The 14506-nt window shown below is 44.5% G+C and overlaps 2 protein-coding genes across 4 annotated transcripts in view; one reads left to right on the forward strand and one right to left on the reverse strand.

Moving 5' to 3' along the window:
• exoc2 (exocyst complex component 2) overlaps nucleotides 1-4483 on the forward strand; it is a 34292-nt gene extending 29809 nt beyond the window's left edge. For both annotated transcript variants that reach the window (XM_037469587.2, XM_037469588.2), the window contains 7 exons: nucleotides 784-900; nucleotides 1472-1613; nucleotides 2807-2862; nucleotides 3027-3149; nucleotides 3375-3436; nucleotides 3766-3825; nucleotides 3935-4483. In XM_037469587.2, coding sequence (XP_037325484.1) covers nucleotides 784-900; nucleotides 1472-1613; nucleotides 2807-2862; nucleotides 3027-3149; nucleotides 3375-3436; nucleotides 3766-3825; nucleotides 3935-4028 — 654 coding nt within the window. In that variant the 3' untranslated portion in view covers nucleotides 4029-4483. The remainder of the gene's footprint in view (nucleotides 1-783; nucleotides 901-1471; nucleotides 1614-2806; nucleotides 2863-3026; nucleotides 3150-3374; nucleotides 3437-3765; nucleotides 3826-3934) is intronic.
• A 2743-nt stretch (nucleotides 4484-7226) lies between these two features.
• LOC119217102 (interferon regulatory factor 4-like) lies at nucleotides 7227-14436 on the reverse strand. 2 transcript variants are annotated; one of them, XM_037470473.2, is made up of 8 exons: nucleotides 14026-14434; nucleotides 13232-13418; nucleotides 12808-12884; nucleotides 12169-12301; nucleotides 11974-12072; nucleotides 10775-11152; nucleotides 9739-9851; nucleotides 7227-8936 (listed from the first exon to the last, which is right to left on the reverse strand). In XM_037470473.2, the coding sequence occupies exons 1-8, from the start codon at nucleotides 14221-14223 to the stop codon at nucleotides 8775-8777; spliced, it is 1347 nt and encodes a 448-aa protein (XP_037326370.1). In that variant the 5' UTR covers nucleotides 14224-14434; the 3' UTR covers nucleotides 7227-8774. The 2 variants fall into 2 exon arrangements, with proteins under 2 accessions (XP_037326370.1, XP_037326369.1); XM_037470472.2 differs by having other exon boundaries at nucleotides 11974-12301; nucleotides 14026-14436.
• Nucleotides 14437-14506: the final 70 nt, after the last annotated feature.

Here is a 14506-nt window from a genome sequence, read left to right on the forward strand (position 1 = left end):
GAAGAAGAAGAGCATAGCGTAGAGGGCTTCTTGTAAAGGGAAATGGAGCACCCTGCAGATGGGGGTTCCCCAGCCTCGATATGCGTAGCAGGGCTGAGGCAGCGCGACTCGATTGAGTGCAGCTGACCAATATTAAGACTGGTGACACTCTTCATTTAGTGTTTCAACCTAGTGTGCGTTTGGCAAGTGGCCTCATACAGACAAGAACAATACCTGGCTGTCATTACAAGAAAACTACCAGGTTATATCCACCCACTGAGGTCTCATATTTTCAGGTCGGCAGTCTTGGTTGGATTGGGTGTGAAAAAATGTATGTTCTTGACAAAATGCACGCCCACCGTTCTGTCAAGATTCGGCGTCTCAGTGTACAATTATTTGTAGTCATTATTCTCGTGAGTACCAATTTCAGTCTCAGCGTCGTGGAGACACAGAAAGCAAAGACATCTAAAGAAAATATGACTATGCTAAGGAAGTATGGACACTTTTGAAAATACAGACTATTTCAAATGACTAGAGATTTGTGGGTAAATTTGTACATGTGAAGTGATGATATTTTTGAAAAGCAAGAACATTTTTCCAATTGATGTGAGATTATTTTCAAAGAATAAAGGACATTTTAGTTTAATTTTTAGAAGGTAAAGAGAAATAAGTTCCTAACATGGGACTGCATGAGGTTTAGTACTTTGTAGTATGTAGTTGTGGGGACTGAGAGGAAACGCATAACGTCATGAGAGCCCTCGCTATTCTAAAAGTACAAACAAGTATTTTTTGTGTTTTTTTTAGGAGCAGCGCTTACTGATCATCCTCAGCAACTGCCAGTATCTGGAGAGACGCACCCTGCTGAACCTGGCCAATCACTTTGAGAAACACGGCCTCACAGGCACCGAGAAGATCACACGGGTCAGTTTAGCACCCGGGTTCCAAGCAACCGAATCCACCGCTTTGACTCATGCTGCTCATTCAAAAAGGTGTCATTGTTACCATCTAAACCGATCAGAGATCCTGAAGATATGACTCTACATACCAAAAAAAAAAGAATATGGAAAGGTCATCGTCTTGAAGCGGAGTTCCACATTTTCCTTTCTCTTCTTCACACACACTCACAATGACTAATGGCTGATTCACAAAGCAGAGAAGTATCCGTTTAGCTTGCCAGTAAAATAACGGTGAGCATCATTTTCTTTGAAAGATCGTTATCGATATTAAGATCGATATTACGTTTCTTGTGTCGTTGATATTTGGAGGGCAAGTGATGTGTTGCAGTTGTAGATTTTAATCTGAAAATATTAGTTAATAAGTGACTAATAATAATTCCCCCATCATGCATCTGCCACACAGCATCACACACAGGGCTCCGTGAACTCAACATTGTCATTGATTTTTCATGACACAATTAAACCCAGTTGTCCATTTATTGTCCACGCATGGCTCCACCCTGCTGACGTAACGCTGTGCGTCCTCTCCGTCCCAGGTGAGTGTGGACGCTGTACGAGAGCTGGATAGAAAACTCTTTGAGGCCTACATCGAGAGACGAGCCGACCCCATCTCCGGCTCCCTGGAGCCTGGCATCTACGCCGGATACTTTGACTGGAGAGACTGCCGGACCCCTACAGGTACCGTACTGCACGGCCTCTCTGAGAGCTCAAATGAGTGGAAATCACCCCACTGCCGAAAACTACCCGACTCTTTCAATCTCTGGAATGAGCCGCTCACAGTCCTGTCGATGTGTCATGTGCACGGCTCTTTGATGGCTTACTGTAAACGCCGCTGAAGGCAGGCTACTGGTCTCAAAGCCTCGTGGCCTTTGTGTTTAGTTGTGGGAGTGCGGTGACTTGTGCGTGCGTGTGTGCGTGCGTGTGCACTTGTGAGTTGTACCTCTCACACACCAGATGCACCGAACCCAGGTGAAAGTTAAACGTGCATGTGTGAAAGTTAAACCCAGGTGAAAGTTAAACGTGTATGTGTGGTTTACCTTGACACAGGATGTGACGCAGCTTGTCCGGGTGCACGTAGCGATGGGCAGCAGCTCCTTGCGGGGCTGAAACAGGCAGCGTTGGGCAGACGTTGGGCCTTGCTCTGCTTGGTTCCTGCCGGTGGGAGTCGGTGTGATTGGGCCGCATGTGAAAGAGGAACGTTTGGGACTCCAAACCACAGTTATAGGATATGATACTTTCACTTGTTGCACATTTTGTGTGGGACGCATGATGGGGTGTGTGGCTGCTGCAAGGCATTAAGAATCCACTTTCAGTCTTTTGTTGCCTCTGGTTCCTTCTGATGTTACGGAACCTATGCTGTGGTCTCTATTTTACCCTCAAAGGATACTGTAGAGCAAAACATATCAACATGCATTTTCATCATGTTGATCTTTGTGTGCAGCTTGTTAATATAGATTATATCATCTTAGAATTTCACTGCACAGCTGGATGCATTTACTATTTACTGTTGTACATACAAGATTGTATTAGATTGCCTAGCAGTTCAATAAAACCTGAAGACATATCTCAGTACCAGCAGTATACGACATTTGCATTCGTTCCTTTCAGTCTTCTTCTCACTTCTTCACCACGAGAAATCAAAGACTACGATCTTCTCTTGATCCAGCCAACTCTACCGTTTCATATTCACACGTCAGACGTTCCAACAACGTGTGTGTGTGTGTGTGTGTGTGTTGCACTGAAGTCACCTGCCTGTAGTTGCACACACTTTTTTTCTGCTCTACTTCTAATCTCTGACAGGTGAAACTCACACATGTGTTTTTGCTCTCTCAGCATCTTGTGTACATGGATGTTTGTTCATGTTTGTTCAGGTGTGAGGAACTACCTGAAGGAAGCGCTGGTCAACATCATCACAGTTCATGCTGAGGTACAAACACTTGCACCCCCCCCCCCCCCCCACGCCCCGCCCTAAGCACCATCATCCCTTCCCGCTCTTTGGAATTGTCCCTTTATCAAACTCTGCATTTACCAGACTTTTTGTCTCCTCGCCGTCTGTCTAATGCGTTCGTCGCCATCTTTTATCTTCCCCAGGTCTTCACGGTGTCTAAGGACCTGGTACCCCGGGTTCTGTCTAAGATTGTCGAGTCGGTTGCGGATGAGATGTGTCGTCTTATGCAGTGCGTGTCCTCCTTCAGCAAAAATGGATCCCTGCAGGTAGTCACGGACACGCACTCACACAGTTATAGAGCAGTTCATCACTCATAGTAAGACCCTGACTCATAAGCAGACCCTTGCACTTGGTGGGGGAGCAACCTGTGGTTTCTGATGAGGCCATAATGCAGTTCAAGCTGCCAACTGCTGACGGTTGAAGATGTTCATTCGTTTTCATTTGCTCTGTTGCCCATGACAACTCCCAACCCCACCCTACCACGTCCCCAGGCCCGACTCGAACTGTGTGCTCTGAGAGACGCCGTAGCCACGTTCCTCAACTCTGACAGCAGGTATGTGCAGCACACACACACACTGACTCAGACGGGAACGGCCATATGTGCCCTGTGATTTATGGTAGCGAATGTCACAAACATAAATCTTAGCAGTCGCACATCCCTCTGTACAATCCCTATTTATGTTACTTGGTGGGTTCTGGAAAGGAAGTGAAAGTAATCTGGTCCTGCTGTGTGCACGCATTGCGGTGGGCCCCCGTGCATGTGTGTGCATACATGTGCGTGTTCATGTGCCGAGGTCAGCGCGCCGGCTTCGGCTTCTTCTGCGCTTTGATAAATGTGATTTTTTTTTTTTTTTAATTCTCCCATTTTTTTTTATCTGGTAGTGCCAGCTTCGAAGTGGCTCTGGGTGCCCTCCCACAGCTCCAGAGTGGAGCTGATAAGAAGTGAGTTTCCTTCTGGTTACTTGCAACAGTGTATCTTTTTTCTCTTCTTTTGGTATTTGCTTTAAGCTTTTGATATTGATTTCAAACTTCTTCCTTTTTTTCCCGCCAGGTTGTTGGAAGAGTTGTTGAACAAGTTTAAAAGCAGCATGCAGCTCCAGCTCACCTGCTTCCAGCCCTGCTGCATCCAGCCTGTTAAGAGATAAACTCAAACCAGTCTGACTGCAGCTGTACTGCCTTCGTCGTGTCGTGTGTTGGTGCAGTGGGCGAAGGAACTTTAATCTAGTCTTTTCACTTAACGCTTCTTTATTAACTCGCAGCTTTTTTTTTTTTTTTTCAGTCCCAGTGTTAACTTCTGCTTCACCAGATTGGACATCAATGTTTGTTCATCTAATCTCAATGACACAAGATGAGTTGATGTTGTTTTTGGTGTGTAGGCCGGTCCAGGCCATTCTAGTCATGCTCATCCCGTACAGCTTCAGGTTGAAAGTGGCTAACCGGCCCGTATATGGAAAGTTGTGGGTGAGAAGTGGGATGCAGGCTGTGTAACCAGGAGGAACTCTGCCTCGAAAAGAAAGATTTGCCCTCATCACGGTTTAAAGTTGGTGCTGATGCTTTGTGCTGTGACATCTCTACAGCCCAATAAATGAACACTACCTTCTTGTTTGTTCACTTACTTGACTTATGCATTAGCAGATCAAGCTGAGTTTTTTATAGAACTGTAAGTCAAGTCTTTCCATTGTTCTGGGCAATTTTCAGTTTCCCAGTTCATATGTTCGATAGATTAGAGTATGTGAGACTTCACTGTCCAGAGATAGTTGGAGTTCCCTTTTACAGCAGCCCTCTAGCTGGGGATGTGCGACAGTCGTAACGCATCACGGCCGTCTCCGAGCAAAGACATTCTTAGGCAAAAGAATACATTTTGTTGACTAAATGATACAATGATTTCATTTATGGATCTGTAAACAATTATTTATCCTCAGAGAATGTTGAGATTCTTTCCATTTCCTGGAAATTAGGTGTTACTTGGACTTAATAAATGGTAGACAACTAAGACCAAAACAACTAATTGTTTGACTAAAAGGGGACGAACCATCATGAGGATTGGCTGATGGCCGCTGGGATCTGCGGCCACACGCTCTACTCATCCCACAACAAATGGGCCATAGCCTAACCAAACTAAGTACTTGATCATCAATACCCTAAGTGAGGAGCTAATCTCCATGGTGATGATCACTACAATGTCATCTCTTTCTGAAGGCTTTCATTGTCTTATTGTTCATTGTCTTTTTGTCATCACAAATCCTACAGGTTTGCATTAATGTCTTCCGTTTTTACTAAATCACTGAAGCTGGTGCTCTACAAATGATTATTGATACAAATCAGCCAAATTACTATTACCATGGAGCAAAAAGGGATACCATGCATGCACGTTATTCTATGGATCAACAAACCGGTGTTAATGACATGCAATACTGAATGATTCCTGATCTCGTCTCACGGTGCACCCTCCCTTCTGCATACTTGCAGACCACAGTTCAAAGCGGCGGGTAGAAGCCATTCATCCGTGGAGCTCCTGCCCGCCGGTTCCCCGGTGCCGTCTGGGAGGTGTGTGAGCACAGGGCGTGTATTGAGGGCAGCTAACGGAACAGAACACGCTGCCGTTGGTTCCAGGGGGGAGATGGCTGACGGCAGAAAGTCGTCAGCCTGGTCGTGGGTGCAGCGAGCAGAGCGGTTGTGGTGGGTCGAGTCACTCAGGTTGAGGAGACAGACAGCAACACGCCCACAACTCGCAGGAGAAAGTCTGACAGAGACACGGGGTGATCTTAGGACAGTTTCAGGTTTTATAGTAGTTGATCCGTTTTCTCTTCACCTAATAGATGCTCTCGTCTACGTCGTGGCCCCTCAGACCTTCTGTGGGTCTTGGTTCCCCATCGATGTTCAGGGGCAAGCAGGAGCTGTTCTGATTGTGAGTTCTAAACTTAGCTCTGTGCCCGCCCACGGATTCATTCGCCAAATAAACCCTTATCCGCTCTCTGTTTACGGTGCAAAGAGGGGAGTTTTTTTTGTTTTTATTTCATTTTGTGTTCCATTCACGAGACGTGATGAAGAGACCTGAGAAACACATTGGTACTTTAATCTGACTTTTCTTCTTTATGAGTGGGTACTTGAAAGAAATAGAGAAATTTGACACCTCAGAGGAAATTTAGGGTGCACTAACCCTCACTGACTGTTATTCAAATCGTTGTATTCTATTTCTGTACTATAATGCTTCAGGTGCAATGCGTAGAATCTAAATACACGCTCTAAATAAATGGAGCCACACACGCTATATTCTTTACATTTTTTAATGATATTTTTCTGGGTCTTACGCTTTTTAAGCACTACATAAACATTTACCTATGGCTTACAGGTGAAACTCGAAAAATTAGAATATTGTGCAAAAGTTCATTTATTTCAACCTAAAAGGTGAAACTAATATATAGACTCATTACAAGCAAAGTAAGATATTTCGAGCCTTTATTTTATATCATTTTGGATGATTATGGCATACAGCTTATGAAAACACCAAATTCAAAATCTCAGAAAATATTTGGCAGGGTGGGCAGGTGCCAAATCCTGCTGAAAAATGAAGTCAGCATCTCCATAAAGCTTGTCTGCTGAAGGAAGCATGAAGTGCTATAAAATGTCCTGGTAGACGGTTAAGTTGAATTACTGAAATAAATAAACTTTTCCACGATATTCTAATTTTTCGAGTTTCACCTGTATATCAATCTGCAATGTAGTCATAAGGAGCTGTAGCAAGTGTTGTAAGAATATAACTCAGAGACCTTTTAAGATCCCTACGTCTGTATTTCATTATATTTTCATTTGCCCACAGCAGGATAAAATAGTAGGATAAAAATAGTTTACTGAATATGTATAATGTGCTTAAAAAGAGTAGCAATAACTAGGGCCGGGACTTTAGCGCGTTAATTACGATTAATTAATTACAATGTGAATTAAGATTAATTAATTACACAAAAAATAACACATTAAACATTTTTTACCCATTTTTACACGTATTTTTTGCACCGCGGAACGTTTCTCACTGGCTGAGATTCGGAGGACCAATTATACTGGAGCACCAACTAGCGTTCATGACTTCAGACAACAACAAACCACAGTGAACATGAACGAAGAAGCTGACGAGACCGTGTCGGGTGGCCCCATGAATGGGAAATCTTATTATAATAAACACACGGATGGAAGCGTCGATAAGAGCCTGGTTGTGTGCAAGCTGTGCAACAAGGAATTCACATCGAGCCTCAAGTATCACCTCAACGCAAAACAATTGGCAGCTAGCGTGGACGTTAGCCCGACTACGAGTACAAGGACCCACACTGCACCAGATGACTGTTTAAGGACCAGGGTAACTAAGTCCACGTCTGAAAAAATAACGTTGTTGTTGATGTTCTGAATGTACTTGAAAGTGTTGGTCTACTTAAAAAAACCTAGTTTACAGAAGGTCTACTTACCTATAGGCTACCTGAATTTCTGAAAGTACTATATTTCTAAATATGCTATTTCTACACTTGTCTGCTGGAATTGGTTGAACAAAAGTAAAAATCCATGTGAAAAAAAATACTTCTCACTAATCTCAGGTCAAATATTTATGCAATTAAAATGCGATTAATTTTGATTTATTAATTACAAAGCCTCTAATTAATTAGATTAATATTTTTAATCGAGTCCCGGCCCTAGCAATAACACAACCTAGTGTTAATGTTTTGATATTTCGAACTTGTTATCATGAAGTTAATATCTTTCTGTGCATTAATTACTTACTCTAAAGGAACGCCCCTTTGGAAATGTTCAAAAGCCTGTTTTCGTTTAGTGACGCCTGAAGTTTCGCGGCAGTGACACGTGTGTTTGTGGGGTTTTTGCGATTAATTTCCATGGAGGTGGAAAGTGACTGAGCTGAAGTCAGGAAGGCCTCGTCTCCAGCGCAGCGTGGAAAGCGTGGCCGACCTCTTCCTCCTCTCTCTCTCTCTCTTTCTTTCTCTCCGCCCCTCGTGATGTCATCACTTTTGTTTGTGATAATAAAGTGTTTGATTAACCAGCCTCATCCTGCACAAGAAGCACACTTCCTGCTCAGACGCAGCACGCACACTGCCGAGCTCACCCACTTATCAACACAGGTCATCTTTGCACTTAAGCCTTTTATTGTTTTGTACAACAGAAATGTGCTTGTTCAAGGCAAAAAACGTCCACTCCAACTCATTCAAAGATTTCATTTTTTTTGTCATATTCAATTAAAAAAATAAATCTCGTAATTGATACAAAATTGTGTTGAAAAAGCTAAAACCTGTTTCTCACACAAACATAGCTGGCCACACAAGTTCACTCATAACTTAAATTGGGGTCATAGTGTCTCCTAGCAACAAAATATGGTATTTATAGGAAGCGTTAATACGCTTCTCAAAACAGATGCAGTAAAGTAACTGCCAGAAGACAATTAGCCTAGCTTAGCATGACGTCTGCCGATTCCAGAGGTAAAAAAACAAAACTTCCCTCCAGCACCTTCAAAGCTTTTTATGAATGGTGACTTTTGGAGGTGCCTGTTTTGGCAGATTCTGTTACGTATGCAGAAAGATTCCACAAAATGTCATATCACCAAGAGGCATTAAAATCCCTGTCACGGGTTTCTTCTGTTCAATCACCTAAGCTGTCAGTTTTCTTTGCATAGTAAGCATGGAGACATGGAGATGGTGACACAAGAATAAAATCGGGAGAGAAAGAACTCGCTCACACAGAACCCCACAGGGAAAACTCCTGCTGTCCCTCAGTGTCCATAAGCTTTGTGTATCACACTGTCCACGCTTGTCCTCTTCTCGCGGTAATCTCGCCTCCCGGGTCAAAGGTCGCTGCTGTGTCTTGAAGTTTTCAACAGTCACTTGAACCTATTGAGATCACTCCTGCAGGCTGCTGGTGAGGTGATGCGCGATGGTCCTCTGGTAGTCCTCGGAGGGGTTTGTGTGTTCTGTCACTTCCGGGTGCTCGTAGCTGCGGAAGTAATGGCCTCCCATCTGCTGGGCGTAGTACAGGAGCTGCCTGGCAAACAGTGGCTCCACCTGAGGGCCCGGGAAGGTCACACGGGTCAGTTTAAACATGGTCCCGCATTGAAGGTTCCTCTGATCTGACACTTTTATTTGAAAAGTGGAACCACTGTCTTGAGTGTTGAAAGATGCAATATGTAACATGTGACCAGATGCTCCACATGAAGAGGATTAATAGCATGTCGGAATTCCATTTGTGAATGCATCATGATTATCAAGCTTTTATTAAATTTTTATAAACGTCTTCAAAAATAGTATTTTTGCTTGAAATTGCGATCCCTACTCTACACAATCAGAATTTACACTCATGTTATTTAAGCAATTACACCCCTAACCGCAGGGAGAAATAAACTAAATGGGATTTAAACTTACATTGCTCCATCATACTCACACATGAGCATATTTGAGAATGGATTCTATATTGTTATATAGTAACAGCTGTGCAGAACTGTGTTTGTGATCTTCTCGGGTTGAAACCCAGCCATAGCCAAATAGCCGATTTTTTCACAGCAATGTTTAATAATCCTCATAATCCAATTTATGTGCTCATTTTTTTGCCTTTTGAATCACTGTTAAAAATGCCCAAACAAATATGGGCTGTAACCGGGGCAGTGCCTTATCCCTTGGAGACTGAAACTGAACGTCCGGTTTTAAACCCTTCGGACCATGACGGTCGCAGCTTCTAAACTTTCAAATCCTACGTTTCAAACCACATTTAAAAGGGAACGAAAGAGACGGGTGTGTGCATGGCAGCGCTATGAGGAGATACGAGGCAGGGCTCCAGGAACAGGACTAGTAGATGTGTGTGGACAGTCACCTGGACAGTGAGGGTCCGTCTTTGTCTCTGCAGGTCCAGACACTCGTCTCCAAAGTTCAACAGGATCTGGAAACGAGGCGGCGGCCGACCGTGGAGCCCGTAACTCTGGATCTCTGAAAAGTCAAGGAAACGGATGAGATCACTGGGTTGTGAGCGCTGTGATGTGAAGCGCACACAAGACGGGTGGATTCAAATGAATTCAGGAGGGTTTCTCTTGAAGTTGCATGACCTTTGGGGTGATTCGAATGGAAAGTCCGGCTCACAAACTGTATGCAAATCCAATTAGCTGTCAGACCTTCACACAGCTGGCTTAGCGTGTGGGCGAGGTTACATGTCATCTAGCTGACTGATGTGGCCACCAAGAAGTCGTGTGACTGATTCTTGAGATCCTTCTTTAAGGGGTTTGTCGATCACACTTGTTGTGGTTGAGACAAAGTGATACGGACCACTGGGGGGGGGGATTTGTTTCATATCCAACGCGACTTACGGTAAATGAGCTGTAGCTGTTCCTCAAAGACGGAAACGCAGAACGTTACGCTTAGCTAACTAAGTGTAGTCTTAGTCTTTATGTACTGTTTTACCATTAAATAAAAGCTTCACAGCTACAAATCTGATATTACAGATTAGATTAGATTAGAGATTTAGAAGAACAACAATTTCCCCTTTTCTGGAGGTATTTTAGAAATCTTCACAGACAGATATTTTCAGTGCAGTTTTACTAAAAGAATATGAGTCACTTCCGGCTCCGCCTGCGTTTGCTGAAAAGATGAAATTTGTGTGTGAGGCTACTTTGGCTCCTATAACTGGGTAGCCAAAATCATTTGGTGAAAAATGCATTGTGTACATCGGCGCTTATATTGAAGAAAAGTAATCTACAAACATATATACAATCATCAGTTATTATCATTCATAAAAAATTGATATATCTTTGGACGTGCATGGTTTTATTGCAGATGTCTTCTATGGTTTTAGGATTAAACAGTTTTGAAGTCTCGAAAGCAAATCTCCCAATGAAGTGATGATAACCTCATCTCACCTGTCAGGTAGTCCTGTGTGTGCAGCAGTTTACAGGTGACCTCTCTCTCCAGTTTGTTGGGCTTGTCTCCATACTGGGACAGCCCCCCCTGCCAGTACACCCTGCCCTGACACAGCCTCCGAGCGTAGAGTCCGTCCGGGCCCATCCACAGTAACACTCCCCTCTCCAGGGTGGACGGGGGACTCGGGGGACACTCCTCTGGCCTCCTCGGGGGGGAGAGACTGTCCACAGGCAGGGGGACCACCTCGGGACCTCCGGGAGGCAGGTAGTGCTTCTCCTCTGGGGAGCAGGGAGTGATGTGGCAACCCTCCGGACTGGAGGTGGTCACCTCCCTCACCAGAGTGTCCCGGAGATATACAGAAACATGCAGGCGGAAGTCTAATGGGAGGAGAAGAGGTCAAAGGTTAAAGTCCCGGTAATCTTTCCTCATGTCTCTCAGGGTGGTGTTGGCGGCTGTCGAGCCGAATGGCGCCTGTAAAACTTTCTGCAATGTCAAATATTTCAGAAACTAATCAGGTTTCAAAATTTTAAAGGATTTGTCTAAAAGGAAGTGTCCACTGTGATATTATGACTCCAATATCTCCCAAACTATATGGATTCTTTAGAGCAAGGCAGACAGTTACTGGTTATTACTCTTGAACATGTTAAATGTACCTGCTGAAAGGGCTTCACTCGCCTTAAGCTGAGGTTGTAAGAGCAAGAAACTTTTTTTTTCGCCTATCAACTAATTTGCCTGTGGCCCACTGGACCGTGAGGACCGCTTCCCTCCGGCCAGCGGCAGGAAACTGTGAACTGAGCAAATTCGAATGACTTGGCTCTCTGCGTTTGAGGGAGGATGTGGCAAGATTTGGCTTCAAACTACGACATGTTATGTCTATTTTAATTATCCTGTGTTTTCTATCAATAGCTAGAAAGCATTTCTATTTTCTATGTCACAGAAGTTTGACCGCCCCATTAAGCACAAAGGCTCATCTATAGTATTTTCTTAGTGCCATCCCTCAAAGTTCCCTTAAAGCGCCATTACTTAATATCACAGCCACCACAAATCCACCACCCATCCCGGGCTTGGGTGCAGAGGCAGTTAACGTAGCGCGCGCATCGACAAGTGAACCACGTAACGAAATGAATGGGTGATGTTTTGACCTTCCATTGCAAGCCATCCTCTTCAGAGAGAAGAGAAGTGAAATGAGGGCGTTTACCTGAGAGCGCCTCGGCCGATCTGATGGCGTCCAGCGTGAATGGCGAGGGCTGACTGTCAGCTGGGCCGTACGAGTAAATGGAGGCTCTGAGTTGATACCCTGCACACACGGAGGAACAGACAGGAGCGTCACACGAGCACCGAAAGGAGCCGCGTGAGATGCGAAATGCTGGTAATGGAGCGCCGAGGGCCGTACCGTTCTCCATGGGCTGGCCCTGCCATGGCAGGCTGCGGGGGGGGCAGTGAGTGAAGGGCAGCTCGGGCAGGGAGGCCGGCTCCGGGCCGAAATCTCTCCATCCGCACTCGGGCGTGGGCACGTACTGTGGTATCTGCAGACAGACACACAGACAGTTAACTCCTTCTGACTGGATTGTGCTGGCTCCCGCTTCCAAGTTAATTTCGTTGCGCTTATTTTATTTTCGGGACTGGAAAGTATATTCAAAGTTGAGCAAAAAAAAAAGTAAACATGATGCAAAGTTTTGACAAAGTGAAGTTAAAAAGTAAAGGAATTTATTCTCTTGTCGACCAGAATGATATTCCTTAAAGTAGTACAGCTCTGGTCAACAACTTTCAAATATTGTTTGGAGCCAAGATGGACAAAAATATGATATTAAGATTTAAAAGCATACCGACAAAAGTATTCCTATAATCTTGGGAATTTCCCTGGCATAAATAAACACTCAATAACACCCGTTATTGAAATGTTTTTTTAAATGATTTGCATCACCAGTGATTCATTTTAACTTAACCACGGATAAGTAAGATACCATCTTTCTTTCTGTGTGAGGAGGTTCTTGCCCTCATCCACTGTTTCTATCGCACAGCACTCAATCACCTGTGGCTGGAGTGCAGGATACGGGGAGTGCACCTGATAGCTTATTGGACTCAGAGGACTGTCCTCCTGTCTGGGTCCTGAATGGGGAGACAGAAGAGACCAAACGTAAGCACATACAGAACTCGGCAGAGAAAAGAAGTCCACATGGTGACATCATGCACCGTGACCTTCACTGGTGGTTTGGCTTCTTAACTCTTCAAAGATGTATTACTGCACTGAGAAGTCAGTGACCTTTATTGATCTCTGAGGAGAATTTCCAACTTCCTAACTTTCTTTTGGTTTCATCAGACAATCGGGACCACATTCAAACTTACATTTTTAACAAAAAGGTCACTGTGGTTAAAATCAAGCTGTGGCAAAAAACCAACGGTTTGTTATAGAAGCTGCATTGTTTGATATGTCACGTGTTTGAGGTGGGACTGACTTTTCTTGGCACCCTCGGGGATAATGCGGTACACTTTGTACGGGTCGGAGATGTCCAGCTGGCTTCTGTCCACAAGCTCCTCAAAGTCATTGCTCTTGTTGAGCGCGCAGCGGAGGCGGGTCTTCCAGGTCGGAGGGTCCGGCTTGTCGATCCCCTCCCGAAACTTGCCTTTAAACAGCGCCCAGGCCTGCAGACAGACAATCCGTGAAACTTATTGGAAATATATATATATATATATTATGTATATAGTATGTACTATATAGACATACTTGCTACATAGAGTTTGGTCCGAGAGGATGAGACAAACAGTTGTCAGAAACAATAGGTGTATATATTTAAATTATTTTTTATATTTTAAATTACATTATTTTAATTTATTTCTTTAATGTGTCTGGATGAGAAGATATCCTGTTTTCATATCAATAACGCTGAACTACTTATCCTCGACTTTCGAAAGAAAGTCATATTTGTACTTTTTCTGACGTTCTATAGAACAGTCAATAATGAAAATAATCATCACAGCCCTATTTGTATAACACAAATACATATATGTATAGTGTTTAATACAAAACCATTACATTACATAGTATTACATCTCTCTTACATTTTTATGATTGGGAAACCCTATATCTTTGTGAACAACAGGATAATAAAATAATTATAATATAACCAATATAACCGTCATAGTCAACCTCGACGATAAAAGCTTTTTTGAGCAGCTTTTCTTTTCAGTTTGTGCACTTTTATTCTGAAACTTCTTTGTATTCTGTCTGAATTGACAGCGGGTATTTTACCTTGAAAAGCGCGGCATCCTCGTCGCGGTTGTAGTCCTGTTTCCCGGCGTGTTTCCACGGGATCCTGAAGATGCTCTTCTCGCCGTTCTCCCACACCAGACCGGGGTATTTGCCGCAGTCCACCTGCTCGATGAGCCACTGGCGCAGCTTTCCGTTCCCGCTGCTCCCGGAGCCTCCGTAATCCACCTCCGCGTGCATCTCCGCCCGGACTCACGCGCGCGACCACTGCGCGGGCTTTCAGCGCGAGCTTTGAACACCGCTGCGAGTTGTACGCCGAGAGGGAAGAGTCCGCTCCGTGAAGCTCAAGTGACTTGGCCGCGGAAACAGCGTGTGGAGTGTGAGGTCACCTGTGGCGCGCGAGACAGAGTCAGGGAGCCCTCAGCACCCCGGGGGGGGACGCGCTTAAATCCTCCGCCCTACAGCGAGAAGCGGGCGGGCGGAAGGGGGGGGGGGGGCGGAGACACGGAGCCGGGGATGCTGA

The sequence above is a fragment of the Pungitius pungitius genome, chromosome 7 (assembly GCF_949316345.1).
Source record: "Pungitius pungitius chromosome 7, fPunPun2.1, whole genome shotgun sequence".
NCBI lineage: Eukaryota > Metazoa > Chordata > Actinopteri > Perciformes > Gasterosteidae > Pungitius > Pungitius pungitius.